Genomic DNA, 22,297 nt, shown 5'->3' on the forward strand with positions numbered 1-22,297 from the left:
AAATATAGACCAATAGAGAAATGACAGCCTCTTCCAGAAGTCATGCTGGGAATACTGGACAAGTGTAAGTACATGTAAAAAAATTGAAATTGGAACTCTTCCTAATACCGTAAACAAAAATAAACTCAAAATGCATTAAAGACCTAACTGTAAGACCAAAAATCTATACAACTCTTAGAAGAAAACATAGGCAGAACACTCTTCGACATAAATCACAGCAAGATCCTCTTTGAACCACTTTCTAAAGTAATGAAAACAAAAATAAAACTTAAACAAATAGGACTAATTTAACTTAAAAAAAAAAAAGGCCTTTGCACAGCAAAGGAAATCATAAACAAGATGAAAAGACAATCCTCAGAATGGGAGAAAATAGTTGGAAATGAAATAGCTGACAAAGGATTAATCTCCAAAACATATAAGCAGCTCATGTAGCAAGCTCAATATCAGAAAAACAAACAATCCAATCTAAAAATGGGCAGAACACCTAAACAGACATTTCTCTGAAAAAGACATACTGGCCAGCAAACACAAAATGCTCAACATCACTCATGATTAGAGAAATGCAAATCAAAAGTACAATGAGGTATTACCTTACACTAGTCAGAAATGCCATCATAAAAAAAATCTACAAAAAATAAATGTTGGAGAGGATGTGGAAAAAAGGCAAACATCTTTCATTGTTAGTGGGAAAGTAAATTGATACGGCCACTATGGAGAACATTATGAAGATTTCTTTACAAACTAGGAATAAAAATACTACAAGACCCAGATATTCCACTACTGGGCACATGTCCTGAGAAAACCATAATTCAAAATGGCTCATGTACCCCAGTAGATATTGCAGCGGAATCTACAACAGCTAGGACATGGAAACAACCTGTCCATCAACAGATAAACGGATAAAGAAGTTGCAGACAATGGAATACTACTTAACCATAAAAAGGAGCAAATCTGAGTCAGCTCTAGTGAGGTGGATGAACCTACAGCCTATTAAACAGAGTGAAGTAAGTCAGAAAGAGAGAAACAAATATCATATGTTAATGCACATACATGGGATCTGAAAAAACTATAAATTATTAACCTATTTGCAGGGCATGAATAGAGATGCTGACAAAGAGAAGAGACTTGTGGACAAAGAGGGTGAAGGAGAGGATGGGATGAACTGAGAGAGTAGCATTGAAACATTAATATACATTAATATATGCAAAATAGATACCTAGTGGGAAGTTGCTGTATAACACAGGAAGCTCACACTTGTGCCCTGGAACAACCAGGGGTGGTGGCATGGGTTGGAGAGTGGGAGGAAGGTTCAAGAAAGAGGGGACATATGCATCCTTATAGCTGATTCACATTGTTGTATGGCAGAAAGAAACAGCATTCTAAAGCAATTATCCTACAATGAAAAATAAATTATATATATTTTTATAAATTAAATTATATATGTGTGTGTGTGTGTTAGTCACTCAGTCATGTCCAGCTCTTTGCAACTCCATGGACTATAGGCCGCCAGGCTTCTATGTCCATGGGATTCTCCAGGCAAGAATACTGGAGCGGATCGCCATTCCCTTCTCCAGCAGATCTTCCAGACCCAGGGATCAAACCCAGGTCTCCTGCATCGTAGGCAGATTCTTTACCATTTGAGCTACAGGGATATATATATATATATATATATATATATACACACCATATAACTGACCCATTTCACTACTGGGTTATTACATGAGAGAAATAAAAATATATGTTCACACATACACACAAAGTCCAGAAACACAGAAACAAAGCCACACTCCACCAGACTCCCTGAGGCAGAGGTTAATGGAAAGGCAAAGTGAAAAAGTGCAGTCTTTATACAGAGATGCTGCCCACCGCTAAGTCAATCCTCTATTTAAATCTATTTAAAATCTGTAAATTGTTGGTTTATGTGTTTGGTTCAAAAGCATGCCATAATTTTTCATTATTTTCTCATTTAATATAATAATATTACAAATAAAACTGTGAATATTTTTGGTCATTTTCAATAGCATTCTCTTTTCTAGGATTGCTATAAAAAGAATTATGGTAGCTTACTACTAATGATGCGTAAGGCTCTCTTTTTTATTTATTAGGGTATAGTTCGTTTACAACGTTGTGTTGGTTTCTGCTGTACCACAAAGTGAATCAGCCTGTAAGTATACATTATTTTGCCAATACATGTCTAGTCAAAGCTTTGGTTTTTTCAGCAGTCACATACGGATGTGAGAGTTGGACTATAAAGAAAGCTGAGTGCTGAAGAATTGATGCTTTTGAACTATGGTGTTGGACAAGACTCTTGAAAGTCCCTTGGACTGCAAGGAAATCCAACCAGCCCATCCTAAAGGAAATCAGTCCTGAATATGCATTGGAAGGACTGATGCTGAAGCTGAAACTCCAATACTGTGGCCACCTGATAGGAAGAACTGACTCACTGGAAAAGACCCTGATGCTGGGAAAGATTGAAGGCAGGAGGAGAAGGGGATGACAGAGGATGAGATGGTTGGATGGCATCACTGACTCAATGGATATCAGTTTGAGTAAGCTCTGGGAGTTGGTGATGGAGGGAGGTCTGGCATGCTGCTGTCCATGAGATCACGAAGAGTCAGACACAACTGAGCGACTAAACTGAACTGAACTGAACTTTTACATATATCCCCACCCTCTTGGATCTCACCCATCCAGATCACCACAGTGCCCTGAGCTGGGCACCCTGTGCTGCACAGCAGGTTCCCATCGGCCTTCTACCTTACACACAGTAGGGCATCTGTGTCAGTCTCATGACCCAACCTACCCCACCGTCTGCCCCACTGTGTCTACATGTCCAGTCTCTGCATCTGCATCTCTGTTCCTGCCCTGAAGATAGGTTGATCGGCACCATTTTTCTACATTCCACATACATACATTATTCTAAGATATTTGGTTTTCTCTTTCTACATATTTCACTTCTTATGACAGTTTCTAGGTCAATCCATATCTCTAGAAATGACTCAGTTTTTTTCCTTTTTATAGCTGAATGATATTGCATTGCATATATATATATATATGTATACATATATTTATAGTTTTTCATTTACTAAGTCATGTCCAACTCTGCGACCCCATGGATGGCAGCACGCCAAGCTTCCCTGTCCCTCATTATCTCCCTGAGTTTACTCAAACTCATGTTAGTTTGAGTTAGTGATGCCATCTCATCCTCTGACACTTCCTTGACATCTCTCCCCTCCCATGATGATAATGTCCTCCCCTTTATGTGATTAATGAGTTTCTTATAAATACCTTTATCATGGGATTATCAATAATTTGTTACATAACTTTGCATCTTCTCAGCTTTTCTATTTCCACGTGCCACTTCATATATATCACCTTAAAGAAGTCATGCTCCTTCATCAGCCTGGTTAATTTTGGCCTCTTGGACGGCCTAAAAAATACTATTCCTTCAAGTCTCAGTTCCCATTTCAGCTGTGCTGTAACTCTTCTGTGTTAACCCAGTCCAAATTAACCTTTTAGCTTCTACTTCTCTCCAGCACCAAGTTCTGACTTTTGCTTCTGTTATGTTGTATCGTGCCTCACATGACAGTTACTGTGTCTGTGCTGCACAGATATTAGTGTCTGAAGAGGATAAGTACTTCTTTATTCATCTCTGCACTTCCACATAACACCTAGTATTGTACCTTGGTAGAAGCTCAGTAATATTGAGATTTAAGAGGAGCATTATTAAATTAGGCACCAGCATAAATAATCCTCCAATGTCTCTCCGAGTAAAGAACTTGAAGGAGGGGTACACAGACAGTTGCATTTCAATATGATAAATGCCATGATAGAGCTAAGCAGAGTCTGCTCATGAAATAGCTCACCCATTTGTGGGAGGGAGAAAATACCGAATGTTCTCACATAGACACATTTCTCTAGAACAAGCATAATAAAAACTGATGCTAGTAGAATCCATATTTTATAGTATAATTTAATCTGTTCCTTTCTATTATGTTGTTACCACTCAGTCGTGTCTGACTCTTTGCAGCCCCATGGACTGTAGCCCACCAGACTCCTCTGTCCATGGAATTCTCCAGGCCAGAATACTGGAGTGGGTTGCCATTCCCTTCTCTAGGGGATCTTCCTAACCCAGGGATCAAATTCTGGTCTCTCACATCACAGGCAGCTTCTTTACCACCTGAGCTGTGAGAGAAGTCTGTTCCTAGTAATATACTATTAACATAATATTATTATTCTCAATGTAACTCATTTAAAAAACAAATCATTTTTTAAACAAAGTATTTAGAATGAATATGGTCACCATTTGGAGAAGGAAATTGCAACCCCTTCTAGTATTCTTGCCTGGGAAATCCCATGAACAGAAGAGCCTAGGGAGCTACAGTCCATGGGACTGTAAAGACTTGGACATGACTGAGACTGAGCACATGGTCACTATTAATATGTTTATCCTATGTCAATGAAGCATCTGTTTCTTAGAAATTAATGCTGACTTTTCATATATGTTATATATAGTCATATTTCTACAAGCTGTTTCTTGATGATCTTAACTTCTATAATCAATTCATAATGGAAATTGGGAATTCACAAACCATTCAAGTGATAATAGTTTTTTAAAAGTTCTTAAATAGCACGTCATTTCTGTTCTTATAAGGACATTTTAAATTTTCATGTCTTAAGAATTTGAAAAAAATTATAGTTTGTAAATAAGTAAAAACTGTTTGTAAAATGTAAGTCTCAAATGGCTAAAACTATCTTCTGCAAATGAAACTATTAAAGCTTATTTTGTAACATGTGTCTAAGCCAAGAGAGTAATTTTAGGTCAAACTTCTACTTACCCAGTCAATTTTATCCACATTCCAATATCTTTTTAAATCTCGAAACTGTATTAGCATTCCCTTCAGTCCCACAACAATAATACTTGCAAGAACACACTACAAATAAAAAATAAGCCGATGAAGATGCAAGATAAATATTTTAATCTAAATTTAAAAGAATCAAGGTATTTTATGTCTTTGTTTTTTAAATACTTACTAGAGAAAAGTTATCATTTAGAAGACTAAAGTAATATTCATTTTGTTTAGAACTAACCTATTATTGTACTTTAAGAGCATAATATCAATTCTAGAAAAGTCACAGGGTAAATTTTATTCCATTCTTAAAAAAGAGGAAGAAATAAAAAGAAAAGTAGTGAATTATAAGGGTGAATGTGATAAGACTGAATGTTCTCTTAACTTTATAATAATTATTCATTGCCATTTGTTTGCAATTTATTGCAAACATTCAGTATACCATGTATTTCTTTAATCATCAGTATAAATTATCTGGTTGCATCAGAATATATTTATAAGTCTCTTGAGAAATAAACTTGATTATTGGAAGATCCTCTCATGAAAATGATTTATTCTTAGTACATGAATGAAGAATTAGAACAAGAACTGTCTCTGGATCCCTGAAGACCAGTATCTTGCTGTAGTGTCCCAGGTTTGTGAAAAGCAAGGCAGATACCCGTACTAATGTTCTGAGTCACTTTGTATAAAGATGTGTCAAGGGTGGCAAGAAATATTTTGTTCCCTACTCTCTTGCCCAGCACGCATTTTCTCAGAGTCTAAATTTTATAAAATTCTTCCAAAGTCTATTTCTTATAACAGAGATTGCTTAGTTCTACCTTCCAACTGAATACAGAATAAATCTAATTAAATGAAAACAGCCATGGTACCTCCCATACTATACCCATCAGTTGGGTTCTTTCTACCTCTCCTCTATACAACCATTACTTATGTCACATAACTTTTCATATTTAGGATTATTGAGGTTGTTCTTCAAAGAAATGTTTAAAATGGAATGATTCTCATTAATGTTAAATTTTAAAATTAAACAATAAAAAGTATTACTTACCATGGGCAGCCAGTAAAGCAAAGGCCCTATTGTATAGATGACTATCAGGACAAAAAGGCAAGATATTAGACAAGCCACCTGTAAAATACAAGACAGGCAGAAAAAGAAATCCTTGAATTTTTTTGTTATTCCAAAGTTATAGGGGGGAAAAGATCATTCTTAGTTCTTCCTGATAAGAAGAAACAAAATGCTGGCACATGATCATTAAATTATATAGACTGTTGTTACCTATATTTTGTAGTTGAAGGAACCCAAATGTGACAGCTGACAAACCAGTACAATCAAATGAAGTCAGCAATGAGAGAAAAGCAATTCTACACAAAGAAATAGGACACCATCAACTATTATCACACACCACAATTTTTGTTGTTTGTTTAATGGTGAAAATGACACTTCAATTGTACTTAAGACTACTGTTGTTCAGCCTGACCTCCCTTCTCATTTCTTAGTTATGTGGGTAATAACTGAATACACACAGCTTTAGAAGTTTTCTGGGCTGATGACAAATTTCCACAGAAGCCTTTGTGCTCTTCTTAGGAGTCCTTCATTACTATGAAAAAGTTATATGGGATTATGGAAGCAGTCTCTACAGTGAAATAAACAATTTTATTAATCTTAAAAAATCATTAGTATTGTGTTTTAACCAACTCAATATGTTGACAAAAGGCAATTCAAAACAGCTCACTTCTAACTAAGCTCCACTTGATGGAGAACCAGTTTCACATAAACAAATGTTCATGTCTTAATAGAAACATTTAGCCAAACTGTCAGCCTACCAAGAGAAAAGAGGCTTTCACAGGACCAAAAAGATACCTGAAATATAATTATGGAGGAATCAAAGGAAATAAAAGCATATTGGAGTGGTTAAAATAAATATATAGACCAATAATCAATAGTAAGGTCTCAGAGCAACTTGAGTTCTCAGACACTGCTAGTGGGACTTAAGATATGGTGCAGCCACTTCCAAAAAACGTTTGGCAGTTTCTCATGAAGTAATGTCTGACCTAAAACTACCTAAGAGAAATGAAAACATATGCCTTTCAAAGTACATGTAAATATTTATAGCAGCTTTATTCATAAACACCAAAACTATAAGAATTAAATTGTTTACCAATTGGTGAATAGATAAATTCTGGTACATCACTACAATAGAATACTACTCAATAATAAAGGGGCTTCCCTGGTGGCTCAGAGGTTAAAGCGTCTGCCCACAATGCAGGAGACCTGGGTTTGATCCTGGGGTCAGGAAGATTCCCCTAGAGAAGGAAATGGCAACCCACTCCAGTATTCCCATGGATGGAGGAACCTGATGGGCTACAGTCCACCGGGTCGAAAAGAGTCGGACACGACTAAGCGACTTCACTTTCACTTTTCACTTTCAATAATAAAGAGAATAGAGTATTGACACATGTAAGAGCATGGATGAAACAAAATCATAAAACTAACAGAAAAAAACTGATACAAGCTCCTTCCATATTTAGTGGAACTCCTCTACAGCATTCAGTTCAGTTCAGTTCAGTTCAGTTGCTCAGTCGGGTCTGATTCTTTGCAACCCCATGAACCACAGCACACCAGGCTTCCCTGTCCATCACCAACTCCCGGAGTTTACCCAAACTCATGTCCACTGGGTCAGTGATGCCATCCAACCATCTCATCTTCTGTCGTCCCCTTCTCCTCCTGTCCTCAATCTTTCCCAGCATCAGGGTCTTTTGAAATGAGTCAGCTCTTCACATCAGGTGGCCAAAGTATTGGAGTTTCAGCTTCAGCATCAAATCCAGTGAATATTCAGGACTGATTTCCTTTAGGATGGACTGGTTGGATCTCCATGCAGTCCAAAGGACTCTCAAGAGTCTTCTCCAGCACCACAGTTCAAAAGCATCAGTTCTTCGGCACTCAGCTTTCTTTATAGTCCAACTCTCATATCCATACATGACTACTGGAAAAACCATAGCCTTGACTAGATGGACCTTAGTCGTCAAAGTAATGTCTCTGCTTTTGAATATACTATCTAGTTTGGTCATAGCTTTTGTTCCAAGGAGTAAGTGTCTTTTAATTTCATGGCTGCAGTCACCATCTGCAGTGATTCTGGAACCCCAAACACTAAAGTCTCACTGTTTACATTGTTTCCCGATCTATTTCCCATGAAGTGATGGGACCAGATGCCATGATCTTCATTTTCTGAATGTTGAGCTTTAAGCCAACTTCTTCACTCTCCTCTTTCACTTTCATCAAGAGGCTCTTTAGTTCTTCACTTTCTGCCATAAGGGTGGTGTCATCTGCCTATCTGAGGTTATTGATATTTCTCCCGGGAATCTTGATTCCAGCTTCTGCTTAATCCAGCCCAGTGTTTCTCATGATGTACTCTGTATATAAGTTAAGCAAGGAGGTTGACAATATGCAGCCTTGATATACTCCTTTCCCGATTTGGAACCAGTCTGTTGTTCCATGTCCAAGTCTAACTGTTACTTCCTGAACTGCAAACAGATTTCTCAGGAGGCAGGTCAGGTGGTCTGGTATTCTCATCTCTGTCAGAATTTTTCACAGTTAGTTGTGATCAACACAGTCAAAGGCTTAGGCGTAGTCAAAAAAGAAGATGTTTTTCTGGAACTCTTGCTTTTTCGATGATCCAGCAGATGACGGCAATTTGATTTCTGGTTCCTCTGCCTTTTCTAAATCCAGTTTGAACTTCTTTAAGTTCATGGTTAACGAACTGTTGAAGTCTGGCTTGGAGAATTTTGAGCATTACTTGACTACCATGTGACAAAAGTGCAATTGTGCGGTAGTTTGAGCATTCTTTGGCATTGCCTTTCTTTGGAATTGGAATGAAAACTGACCTTTTCTAGCCCTGTGGCCACTGCTGAGTTTTCCAAATTTGCTGGCATATTGAGCGGATATTCATAGCATCATCTTTATGCTTTGAAATAGCTCAACTGGAATTCCATCACCTGCACTAGCTTTGTTCGTAGTGATGCTTCCTAAGGCCCACTTGACTTTGCACTCCAGGATGTCTGGCTCTAGGTGAGTGGTCACACCATCATGATTATCTGGGTCATGAAGATCTTTTTTGTATAGTGTTTCTGTGTATCCCTGCCACATTTCTTAATATCTTCTGCTCCTGTTAGGTCCATACCATTTCTGTCCTTTATTGAGCTCATTTTTGCATGAAATGTTCCCTTGGTATCTCTAATTTTCTTGAAGAGACCTCTAGTCTTTCCCATTCTATTGTTTTCCTCTATTTCTTTGCGTTGATCACTGAGGAAGGCCTTCTTATCTCTCCTTGCTATTCTTTGGAATTCTGCCTTCAACGTATATATCTTTCCTTTTCTCCTTTGCTTTTCACTTCTCTTCTTTTCTCAGCTATTTGTAAGGCCTCCTCAGACATCCATTTCGCCTTTTTGCATTTCTTTTTCCTGGGGATGGTCTTGATCACGGCCTCCTGTACAACGTCACAAATCTCTAATCATAGTTCTTCAGGCATTCTGTCTATCAGACCTAATCCCTTAACTTTATTTCTCACTTCCATTCTATTATCATAAGTGATTTCATTCAGGTCATACCTGAATGATCTAGTGGTTTCCCCTACTTTCTTTAAGTCTGAATTTGGCAGTAAGGACTTCATAATCTGAGCCACAGTCAGCTCCAAGTCTTGTTTTTGCTGACTGTATACAGCTTCTCCATCTTTGGCTGCAAAGAATATAATCAATCTGATTTCAGTGTCGACCGTCTGGTGATGTCCATGTGTAGAGTCTTCTCTTGTGTTGTTGGAAGAGGGTGTTTGCTATGACCAGTGTGTTCTCTTGGCAGAACTCTATTAGCCTTTGCCCTACTTTATTCTGTACTCCAAGGCCAAATTCGCCTGTTACTCCAGGTGTTTCTTGACTTCCTACTTTTGCATTCCAGTCACCTATAACAAAAAGGACATCCTTTTTTGGGTGTTAGTTCTAAAAGGTCTTGTAGATCTTCATAGAACTGTTCAACTTCAGCTTCTTCAGCATTACTGGTCGGAGACTTGGATTACTGTGATATTGAATGGTTTGCCTTGGAAACGAAAGAGATCGTTCTGTCATTTTTGAGATTGCATCCAAGTACTTCATATCAGACTTTTGTTGACTAGGAGGGCTACTCCATTTCTTCTAATGGATTCTTGCCCACAGTAGTAGATATAATGGTCATCTGTATTAAATTTGCCTATTCCATTCCATTTTAGTCACTGATTTCCAAAGTGTCAATGTTCACTCTTCTCGTCTCTTGTTTGACCACTTCCAATTTGCCTTGATTCATGGACCTAACATTCTAGGTTCCTATGCAATATTGCTCTTTATACCACTGGACCTTGCTTCCATCACCAATCACATCCACAACTGGGTGTTGTTTTTGCTTTGGCTTCGTCTCTTCATTCTTTCTGGAGTTTTTTCTCCACCAATCTTTGGTAGCTTATTGGGCAGGGAGTTCATCTTTCAGTGTCCTATCTTTTTATCTTTTCATACCATTCATGGGATTCTCAAGGCAAGAATACTGAAATGGTTTGCTCTTCCCTTCTCCAGTGGACAATATTTTGTTAGAACTCTCCACCATGTCCTGTCCATCTTGGGTGGCCCTACACACCATGGTTCATAGTTTCATTCAGTTAGACAAGGCTGTATTCCATGTGATCAGTTTGATTAGTTTTCTGTGATTGTGGTTTTCATTCTGTCTGCCTTCTGATGGATAAGGATAAGAGGCTTATGAAAGGTTCCTGATGGGAGAGACTGACTGAGGGGGGAACTGGGTCTTGTTCTGATGGGTGGGGCCATGCTTAGTAAATCTTTAACCCTATTTTCTGTTGATGGTTGATGCTGTGTTCCCTCCCTGTTTTTGACCTGAGGCCAAACTATGGGTGATTATTGTAATCATACTCAACGACTTGCCTGGAGAACCCTGCCCCACTGCTTGACTGTAAACTAAAGTGCCGTTTTTCAGCTGATGGAGAGAGAATTTTTCCCTGCTCACCTGTGAATAGAAGAGATTAATATACCCTTTTCAAAGGCTGGCCATACCTTTGTAGATGTTTTGCACGACTGAAGACCCTTTCATTTTACTTCCCCACTGTCTCTCCCTCTCTATTCTGCCTTCTGACTTTTCTTCCTCACTGCTTCCCTCTCTCTGATCTATAAAACAAACTGGCATCAAGACCCCAGTAAGATGGTTCTTCTGAGGTGCTAGCCTGCCGTCTTCTCGGTCTGCAGGCTTCCTGATTAAAGTCTCCTCCTTGTCTCAACACCATGTCTCTCAGGTTCATTGGCCTGTCATGAGGTGATCAGAGAGAGCTTGGACTCAGTAACACTTGTGTATTTTGTTTGTTTGGGTTTTTAAAACATGACCTTTGCCATACTGTTTTTAAAAGTAAACTCTCAAGATTTAGGTTACATTCTCTACCAGTATTTTATGGGGAGGCCTCTTGAATCTTAGTGATTTGAATCACTATTCATATACATTTTTGATTTAGGCCATACCTTAATGGTCTAGTGGTTTTTCCTACTTTCTTCAATTTGAGTCTGAATTTGGCAATAAGGAGTTCATGATCTGAGCCACAGTCAGCTCCCAGTCTTGTTTTTCCTGACTGTATAGAGCTTCTCCATCTTTGGCTGCAAAGAATATAATCAATCTGATTTCAGTGTTGACCATCTGGTGATGTCCATGTGTAGAGTCTTCTCTTGTGTTGTTGGAAGAGCATGTTTGCTATGACCAGTGCGTTCTCTTGGCAAAATTCTATGAGCCTTTGCCCTGTTTCATTCTGTACTCCGAGGACAAATTCATCTGTTACTCCAGGTATTTCTTGACTTCCTACTTTTGCATTCCAGTCCTCTATAATGAAAAGGACATCTTTTTGGGGTGTTAGTTCTAGAAGGTCTTGTAGGTCTTCATAGTACCGTTCAACTTCAGTTTCTTCAGCATTACTGGTTGGGGCATAGGCTTGGATTACCGTGATATTGAATAGTTTGTCTTGGAAACGAACAGAGATCATTCTGTCATTTTTGAGATTGCATCCAAGTATTGCATTTCGGACTCTTTTGTTGACCGTGATGGCTACTCCATTTCTTCTGAGGGATTCCTGCCCACAGTAGTAGATATAATGGTCATCTGAGTTAAATTCACCCATTCCAGTCCATTTTAGTTCACTGATTCCTAGAATGTCGACATTCACCCTTGCCATCTCTTGTTTGACCACTTCCAATTTGCCTTGACTCATGGACCTGACATTCCACGTTCCTATGCAATATTGCTCTTTACAGCATCAGACATTTTATTGAGGAAAAAGAAAGATAAAGAGCTAGCTGATTTTATTTGGATAGAAAATGAGAGACAGGCTGGATGCAGAAAATGATCACAGAGTGTGGAAAGGAAGCCTGAGAAGGAAGAAGTTTTAGGCATAGTCAGGATTAACTAAATTTAGATTGAAGTTAACTAAGTGGGTTTGTTAAGTAAGCCAATGCATACTGGAAGTTGATTTCTCTTTCTATTAAAAGTGCTCCTTTGGGATAACAGATTCTATGAGTTTCTGTACCCTTAAGTGATCTATATTTATTTTCTTTTAATTATTTTTGTGACTTTGGCTAAATAAATAGTTATTGTTTCAGTGACCTATGATCCTGCTGTGTTTTTAAATAATTTTGGTATTTCTAACACACTTCCCAAATATCAAAATCTAACTAAAGCACTTTTAATCTCCAGATAACTCTGGGACACTTTGAAGAAACATCTATGAGATATCTCAGAGAGGAATGTTAAACTAAGTTTATTTGGCATTTTTAATTCAGATATACAGTCAAATAATTGAAAATAAACTTGCGGCTATATTGCAAGAATAAATACCATTAGTATAGACATTCTAGAATTTATAGAAAGTGAAGTCACTCAATCGTGTCTGACTGTTTGCAACACTATGGACTGTAGTCCACCAGGCTTCTCTGTCCATGGGATTTTTCCAGGGAAGAATACTGGAGTGGATTGCCATTTGCTTTTCCAGGGGATCTCCCCAACCCAAGGTCGAACTCAGGTCTTCCATGTTGCAGGTAGACTCTTTACTGTCTGAGCCACCAGGGAATCAGAATTTATACAGATACCCTAACAGCCAATATGTTCTGATAAAATGTTATCAGTGATAATTCTAATCATTATCCTAAAATGTTATGTGTTACAGAAATATCCAAGTTTCCTGCTAATTACACTGTACTCAAGATTTTACCCATGATGTTTTAAGTTATATCCTTTATAGACAATCATAAGTTTACACTGCTTTTACAAAATAAACATTTTTCAAGAATACTCATAAAAAGAACCTTTTAAACAAATGTAAGTTTCTGATAGCCTTTAGACAATGACACTGAACTGGGTAACAAATGATGAACTCTAATGGAAGACCTGATTACTTCATGCAGACCAATAGGAATAAATTCGGTTCGGTTCAGTTCAGCCGCTCAGCAGTGTCCGACTCTTTGTGACCCCATGAATCGCAGCACGCCAGGTCTCCCTGTCCATCACCAACTCCCGGAGTTCACTCAGACTCACGTCCATAGAGTTGGTGATGCCATCCAGCCATCTCATCCTCTGTCATCCCCTTCTCCTCCTGCCCTCAATCCCTCCCAGCTTCAGACTCTTTTCCAATGAGTCAACTCTTCACATGAGGTGGCCAAAGTACTGGAATATCAGCTTCAGCATCTTTCCTTCCAAAGATCCCAGGGCTGATCTCCTTCAGAATAGACTGGTTGGATCTCCTTGCAGTCCAAGGGACTCTCAAGAGCCTTCTCCAACACCACAGTTCAAAAGCATCAGTTCTTCAGCGCTCAGCCTTCTTCACAGTCCAACTCTCACATCCATACATGACCACAGGAAAAACCACAGCCTTGACTAGATAGACCTTAGTCGGCACAGTAATGTTCCTGCTTTTGAATATACTATCTAGGTTGGTCATAACTTTTCTTCCAAGGAGTAAGCATCTTTTAATTTCATGGCTGCAGTCACCATCTGCAGTGATTTTGGAGCCCCCAAAAATAAAGTCTGACACTGTTTCCCCATCTATTTCCCATGAAGTGAGGGGATCGGATGGCATGATCTTCGTTTTCTGAATGTTGAGCTTTAAGCCAACTTTTTCGCTCTCCTCTTTCAGTTTCATCAAGCGGCTTTTTAGTTCCTCTTCACTTTCTGCCATAAGGGTGGTGTCATCTGCGTATCTGAGGTTATTGATATTTCTCCCGGGAATCTTGATTCCAGCTGTGTTTCCTCCAGTCCAGCGTTTCTCATGATGTACTCTGCATAGAAGTTAAATAAGCTGGGTGACAATATACAGCCTTGACGTACTCATTTTCCTATTTGGAACCAGTCTGTTGTTCCATGTCCAGTTCTAACTGTTGCTTCCTGACCTGCATACAGATTTCTCAAGAGGCAGGTCAGGTGGTCTGGTATTCCCATCTCTTTCAGAATTTTCCACAGTTTATTGTGATCCACACAGTTGAAGGCTTTGGCATAGTCAATAAAGCAGAAATAGATGTTTTTCTGGAACTCTCTTGCTTTTTCCATGATCCAGTGGATGTTGGCCATTTGATCTCTGGTTCCTCTGCCTTTTCTAAAACCAGCTTGAACATCAGGAAGTTCATGGTTCACGTATTGCTGAAGCCTGGCTTGGAGAATTTTGAGCATTACTTTACTAGCATGTGAGATGAGTGCAATTGTGCGGTAGTTTGAGCATTCTTTGGCATTGCCTTTCTTTGGAATTGGAATGAAAACGGACCTTTTCCAGTCCTGTGGCCACTGCTGAGTTTTCCAAATTTGCGGGCATATTGAGTGCAGCACTTTCACAGCATCATCTTTCAGGATTTGAAACAGCTCAACTGGAATCCCATCACCTCCACTAGCTGTGTTCGTAGTGATGCTTTCTAAGGCCCACTTGACTTCACATTCCAAGATGTCTGGCTCTAGATGAGTTATCACATCATCTTGATTATCTGGGTCGTGAAGATCTTTTTTGTACAGTTCTTCCGTGCATTCTTGCCACCTCTTCTTAATATCTTCTGCTTCTGTTAGCTCCAGACCATTTCTGTCCTTTATCGAGCCCATCTTTGCATGAAATGTTCCCTTGGCATCTCTAATTTTCTTGAAGAGATCTCTAGTCTTTCCCATTCTGTTTTCCTCTATTTCTTTGTATTGACTGCTGAAGAAGGCTTTCTTATCTCTTCTTGCTATTCTTTGGAACTCTGCATTCAGATGCTTATATCTTTCCTTTTCTGCTTTGCTTTTCACCTCTCTTCTTTTCACAGCTATTTGTAAGGCCTCCCCAGACAGCCATTTTGCTTTTTTGCATTTCTTTTCCATGGGGATGGTCTTCATCCCTGTCTCCTGTACAATGTCACGAACCTCCTTCCATAGTTCATCAGGCACTCTATCTATCAGATCTAGGCCCTTAAATCTATTTCTCACTTCCACCGTATAATCATAAGGGATTTGATTTAGGTCATACCTGAATGGTCTAGCGGTTTCCCCTACTTTCTTCAATTTGAGTCTGAATTTGGTAATAAGGAGTTCATGATCTGAGCCACAGTCAGCTCCCGGTCTTGTTTTTGTTGACTGTATAGAGCTTCTCCATCTTTGGCTGTAAAGAATATAATCAATCTGGCTTCGGTGTTGACCGTCTGGTGATGTCCATGTGTAGAGTCTTCTCTTGTGTTGTTGGAAGAGCATGTTTGCTATGACCAGTGCATTTTCTTGGCAAAACTCTATTAGTCTTTGCCCTGCTTCATTCCGCATTCCAAGGCCAAATTTGCCTGTTACTGCAGGTGTTTCTTGACTTCCTACTTTTGCATTCCAGCCCCCTATAGTGAAAAGGACATCTTTTTTGGCTGTTAGTTCTAAAAGGTCTTCATAAAACCGTTCAGTTTCTTCAGCGATACTGGTTGGGGAATAGACTTGGATAACTGTGATACTGAGTGGTTCGCCTTGGAGATGAACAGAGATCTTTCTGTCGTTTTTGAGATTGCATCCAAGTACTGCATTTCAGACTCTTTTGTTGACCATGATGGCTACTCCATTTCTTCTGAGGGATTCCTGCCCGCAGTAGTAGATGTAATGGTCATCCAAGTTAAATTCACCCATTCCAGTCCATTTTAGTTCGCTGATTCCTAGAATGTCAATGTTCACCCTTGCCATCTCTTGTTTGACCACATCCAATTTGCCTTGATTCATGGACCTGACATTCCAGGTTCCTATGCAATATTGCTATATACAGCATCGGATCTTGCTTCTATTTCCAGTCACATCCACAGCTGGGTATTGTTTTTGCTTTGGCTCCATCCTTCATTCTTTCTGGAGTTATTTCTCCACTGATCTCCAGTAGCATATTGAGCACCTAATGACCTGGGGAGTTCCTCTTTTGGTATCCTATCATTTTGCCTTTTCCTACTGTTCATGGGGTTCTCAAGGCAAGAATCCTGAAGTGGCTTGCCATTCCCTTCTGCAGCGGACCACATTCTGTCAGACCTCTCCACCATGACCTGCCCATCTTGGGTTGCCCCGCAGGCATGGCTTGGCTTCATTGAGTTAGACAAGTCTGTGGTCCTAGTGTGATTAGATTGACTAGTTTTCTGTGATTATGGTTTCAGTGTGTCTGCCCTCTGGTGCTCTCTTGCAACACCTACCATCTTACTTGGGTATCTCTTACCTTGGGCGTGGGGTATCTCTTCACGGCTGCTCCAGCAAAGCACAGCTGCTGCTCCTTACCTTGGACGAGGGGTATCTCCTTACCGCCGCCGTTCCTGACCTTCAACGTGGGATAGCTACCCCGTGTCTGAGGTCAGTGGCGGCCAGGAGGAGCTACCCCGTGTCCGAGGTCAGGGGCAGCAGCCTAGAGTGCCAGGCTGCGCAGGTGCAGGAAAGGCCAAGAGGAGCTACTCTGTGTCCGAGGTCAGGGGCGGCAGCTGGGAGGAGCTACCCCATGTCCGGGTCAGTGGCAGCTTGAAGGAGACACCCCTCGTCCGAGGCCAGGGGCGGTGACCCTGAGGAGTCACCCTGAGGCCAGGGGCGGCAGCTGGGAGGAGCCACCCACGCCCGAGGCCAGGTCCGGTGGCGGGAGGAGCAACCCGAGGAGCGGTGGCTGCACAAGCACAGGAGGAATCAATTACATGGGACTAAATAAATTGATAAATATGATCTATAACTTTGATTTTAAAACATACTTCCTCAAATCTGTTTTCTGGTAAACCTTTTTCTCTTATGTCATGATCTAAAACAAGCTGATAAAATATGTCTTTGTAAGCAAAGATAAAACATTTATCTTTTACTCTCTACATTATCCTGTCAGAATTTGGCTTCTGTAGCTGGTTCTCCTTCAGAGTTGATGGTTTACTGGAACTAGACTGCAACTAGTTATACTAATCATTGTTTTAATTTGCTGCTTATTTCCAAATTTTTTGTGCATTGTGTCTCTGCTACACTATGCCTTTGTCAGTGTTACTAGCTACATTACTTCTATCTGTCTATTTTATAAGACTGTTGTCTCTTACAGTGTGTAACCAAGCCTCCAACAAATGTAGGTGACTGGGCAACTTGAAACAATTGATCAGACATATAGTTCTGTATGCAATCAATAATTGTAAGAGTGTGATTCTAGCTATGGAAAAGGCAACAAGGGAAATATCTCCTGGATCATAATAGGTTAGAAGATAAACCATACAGAGAGTCTTTTATTATTATCTATCAGTAGGCTTAATCCAGAAGTTAATACCTTGAGTTGTATATCGAGAATTTTCACCTAATCTGGGAGCAGCTTCCCAGCACTGTGGAACAAAAATTGGTCATGAAATGTCTCCCAAATATTGGTCAAATTCCTGACCAAGGGGAGGGACTGAAAAATGGAGTATTTCCTGCTATATCAGTACACAAGGATTGTCACAGTCATCGGTGATTGCAGCCCTCCCCTGTGAGCTTCCGGCCCTAAGGGCACTTAGGAAGAACTACTGCAACCTGGCAGCCAGCAGACCGCAATCACACCCTAATGGTGAGCCTCAAGGAAGCCCAGGCTGTGAGAAACACGGGCCGCTGGCCCCAGAGAGCGGAGACGCACGTGAAAAGAATGATTTCAATGAGCCTGGACTCTTGCATCTTCCCTTACATAGAAAAGAGCTGAATTCCTTAACTTGAGATATTTGTCTTCCTTTAATTAACAACAATCTTTTGATGTTCAGACTGCCTCCCCTTTGCTGCAAAACTTCTATATAACCTGGCTCCTCCCCTTGCCTCCTCAGAGCAGTTGTATCCGGGTTACTTGAGATGCTTGAAGTCTTAAGAATTCCCACTGAATAAAACATAATTCTAAACTTTTAGGTTGTGAATATTTTTTAAGTCCACAACCTACCTATACCTGTAGACACGGCTGGAGGGAGAAGGCCATGCTAGCCATTTCCTTCCTAAGTAGTTTTCAAAGAATGCGAAGAATGTCTAGCACTCACAGTCTGCACAGCTTTCTGGAAAGTAGCGGAATGGCAATAAGAGTTCAGAAAGTGGGGAAAGAGAAAAAGGGTACCTGGTAACTGAGGCTATATTAAGTAGGATTTAAACGAAGTTGGAAGCAATAAGACAAATTCTGAAAAAATAAAGGAATATAGTTTGGCAAATTAGGACCCAGGGGCAATCTCAGTGCCACAGAAACCATGCCGGCCCTCATTTTCAGCTGTGGCTGAGCTCTGCCTGCAACAGGTGCTGCCTCTCACCCTTCATGGCTTGACTGTGCTTCTCAAACTGCCCGAAGAACACTGTCTCCGCTTTGTTGGAAGCAAAATAATAATAATAATAATAACACAGGGCAATAGGGGTGGGGAGGGTTACAGTGCTTTCTCCCCTAATTAACATTCTTTAAAAGCAAAGAAAGAAGAGAGACCCACCACACTTATTTGTGCTATATATCTAGGCAGCACCAAGACTTTCTTATTCTTAAATAGCCATGTTCTGCATGCCACATCTAAAGGAAATCACAATAAAAACGTTCTGACATGTGGAGGACAGAAATGTCTTTGGGCCTTTGACTATGGCACTTGGTATTCAACGATTAGTATTAGTATCTTTTGTTGTTTCAATTCAAACGTTTTTATTTGATTTTCTAAAGTATTGAAAGGCTTGATAATCAACTCATTTGTATATAAAATGGTCCCAAATGTGCTGTCTCATATAGCCACGTGTGACCCATGAGCGTTTGAAATGTAGCTGGTGGGTGTAGGAGATGCTGGAAATGTAAGATACACACCAGATTTTGAAATCTTAATTTAAAAAAAGAATATAAAATACATCATTAATAGTTTTTACATTATTTGTTGAAATAATACTTTTACTTCATTAAGTAAATTAAAATATAGTATTAAAATTAATATTACCAGTTTCCTTCTACTTTTTAAAACATAACTACCTGAAAATTTCAATTACCTATGTAGCTATCGTGTTTCTATGGTCCACTGCAAATTGGCACTTGCCATCTGCCTCTACAGGGAGGAAATCATGAGTTATGGCAGCTGCTGATTTAGAACATTCCCTGAAGAAAGTTCAGGGTGGAGAGTGGAAATGAGGCTCTCTGTGCTAAAAACTGGCAGGACGGTCTTCGGATAGTTAGATATTTTCAGGAGCTGATTTTATGAGCCCAATTCTTATATCCTTCATGGTGGTGACTTTCTTGTGTGTAGCAGAAAGCCTCATGAGACTAGCAGAAACCATCTGGAAAAAATAGATGCTTGATGGCATGTATCCCCCCTTCACCAAAAAATCAGGTGTACACTGACCTTCCCTCTGCCTCTTCGGAGTAGTTTCTCAAGAGCTGTCCGAGGTGCTGGCTCTTGGGCTGCAGTCCTCATTTTTCCCCAAATAAAACTGAACTCACAATTCTCTCCCATTGTTCATGTTTTGAAGTTGACACTATTCAATATTGCTTCTCCAAAGTCTATGATCCTAAGCCTGATTTCAAATGAAAGCATTTTTCCTGATTTCAAATGTATTTCAAGTATTAAGTGAGAATAAAAGCTCTTGCCTGACTTGATCTGTCCCTTCTTAAATCAGCAAAATTAACTAGTTTATAATCATCCAATACTTTCATTTTTCATTCATTCTTTCCACACTTAGTGAACACCTACTATGTGCTAAGTCTTGGGCTGGACACTGATGATATAGAGAACAAAAGCAGACAGGGACTCTCTAGGAGCTGAAGTTAAGAGCAGAAGGCAGAGTTCAATCGCATAATTACACTGATAAACATGGAAAGTCCAATAGAGCTAAGGTCTCTGAAGAAAAGAACACAGCTGGCCCAGAAGTCTTGGTGCAATCTGATGAATGGCAGGAGTTAACTTAGAAGGGAAGAGGAAGCAGCCACAGAGATAAAAGGGATAAAAGGAAGACACCAGAGTCATGAAGAAGGAGGTGCGGTGACTAGAGAGCTGAGAGTGAGGTGAACAGTCCAGGATGAGGCTGCGGGGGGAAGCACAGTTTGGGTAGCTGAAAGGTCAGAAAACTAAGACCTCTTATGGGCTCTGGGAGGAAGGAACAAGGCCATATCTGCATTTTAAAAGCTATCTTTCTACAGAAATACTCATAGTGTTTCTGAATGAGAAAGAGTCGATTGGTGAAATGATTGGCTATTATTAGCCTGAAAGTTGAAAGATTTTCATTCTTCTAGATTAACTTACTGGGTATAAGTCTAGTACGTACGAGAGAAAGAGAGATATTTTAAGGGCTCACTTTATGAAGCCTTGTCACATGGAAAGCTGGTTTCACAAATAGCCGATTAAAAAAAAACTTTTAAGACTTGGCTGTCCCAGTGCCTTCTTCAAATCATGTCTGTTATCCCCACATAAACTTAATAGTTGTAATGCCAAAATGACTACCATGGGAAAGCATCCTCAATTGGGGTATGCACATTAAATCAGATTACTTCCTTGTGCAGTTTAATGGGACTAGTTGAGCAGATTAGGGACAATCTCAACAAGCAAAACAGCACAAAAATACAGTGCTGCTGAGCTTTGCTTCTCTGAATTAGTATTTTGGGTGCCTTTTATTTCTTCTGAAGTCTAACAAAGAGAATATCATGCAGAACTGATGAAAGGAAATCTCACACATTCATCCTTGTAAGAAACGAGGTGGAAATCACTATAGAATCTTACAATTTTATAGATGTAAGTCTTCAGAGTAAGGAATGATATGTGAGTACACTATATATTAAACATTCAAATTTAGATTACAAATATTTGAGAGTTTGCAAAAATGTTTGTGCCAATGCACATTATGAACTTATGCTTTAAATCACGAGCTGCCTAAAAATCAAATTGTCATGTAAAACAACGGTGAATGAGAACTACACATCCTTGCTGATGAGTTGTGGCAATAATATGTCACACTATTATAGATTCAGAATTTGTTACTGCTTCCCCCCTGCACCATGGTACATTCATCAATAATTTTATTACTTTATTACATTTTAATGTTCATTTACCCGTCTTTCTCTTGCCACTTTCTCCCAAGGTCAAGAACTATACACTTTTCAAATTTACTCTTCTACAACACCCCCAAAAGGACTTATATAAAGTAGGCTACTAAATAATGGATTTGTTGCTCAGTAGGTAAAGGTTCACTTGCAGTGCAAGAGACACCAGTTGGATCTCTGGTCCAAGAAGATCCTACATGCCGCAGAGTAACAAAGCCGTGTGCCATACTGAGCCCACGTGCTGCAACTCCTGAAGCGCATGTCTATAGCGTAGGCTCTGCAACAAGAGAAGCCGCTGCAGTGCGGAGCTCATGCAGGGCGACAAAGAGCGCCCCCCACCGACTGCAACTGGAGAAAGCCTATGTGCAGCAACAAAGACCCATCACAACCAAGTAATAAAATTTAGAAGTCCTAAAAATAAAATAAAATATGCACGAACTGTTTTAACAATGGTTAGCTGTTCGTGTTAATGTATTAAACAAACACACACATGAACTTCCTTGTATAGAACAGTGGTTAAAAATACAAGATTTGGAGTAAATCTATCTGGATTCAAATCTCAGCTCTGCCACTTTCTAGCTCCGTGACCTGGGTAAGTTAGTTTAACCCTCTTTTCCTCAATGTTTTCATGTGGAAATCTAGGATAATAATTATGCCTCCTTCATAGAGTTTCCTAAAATATTAAATGAGTTCATTTATTTAAAAAAAAAAAAAAAGCATGACATGCAATGCTTGGTATATAACTCAATATATGCTTCCACCAACACCACCACCATCCTCACCATCACAGTATCATCTTAATTACCACCGTTGATATCTTACTAGTATCGAGCATAATAACTAGTGTACAGGAGGCTCTAAAATGTCAAACTGATTTGAGTTCCTAAAACACACAATTGTTTCATTAAGCCAAAA

General features: G+C 39.6%; 1 protein-coding gene across 1 annotated transcript in view; it reads right to left on the reverse strand.

The window, feature by feature from the left end:
• SLC26A7 (solute carrier family 26 member 7) overlaps positions 1–22,297 on the reverse strand; it is a 146,416-nt gene that overhangs the window by 43,448 nt on the left and 80,671 nt on the right. The window contains exons 9-10 of the mRNA XM_068983719.1: positions 5,899–5,976; positions 4,839–4,934 (exon numbers count right to left, since the gene is read on the reverse strand). Of these exons, the coding sequence (XP_068839820.1) occupies positions 4,839–4,934; positions 5,899–5,976 (174 nt within the window). The remainder of the gene's footprint in view (positions 1–4,838; positions 4,935–5,898; positions 5,977–22,297) is intronic.

Source organism: Capricornis sumatraensis, chromosome 11 (genome assembly GCF_032405125.1).
Source record: "Capricornis sumatraensis isolate serow.1 chromosome 11, serow.2, whole genome shotgun sequence".
Taxonomy (NCBI): Eukaryota; Metazoa; Chordata; class Mammalia; order Artiodactyla; family Bovidae; genus Capricornis; species Capricornis sumatraensis.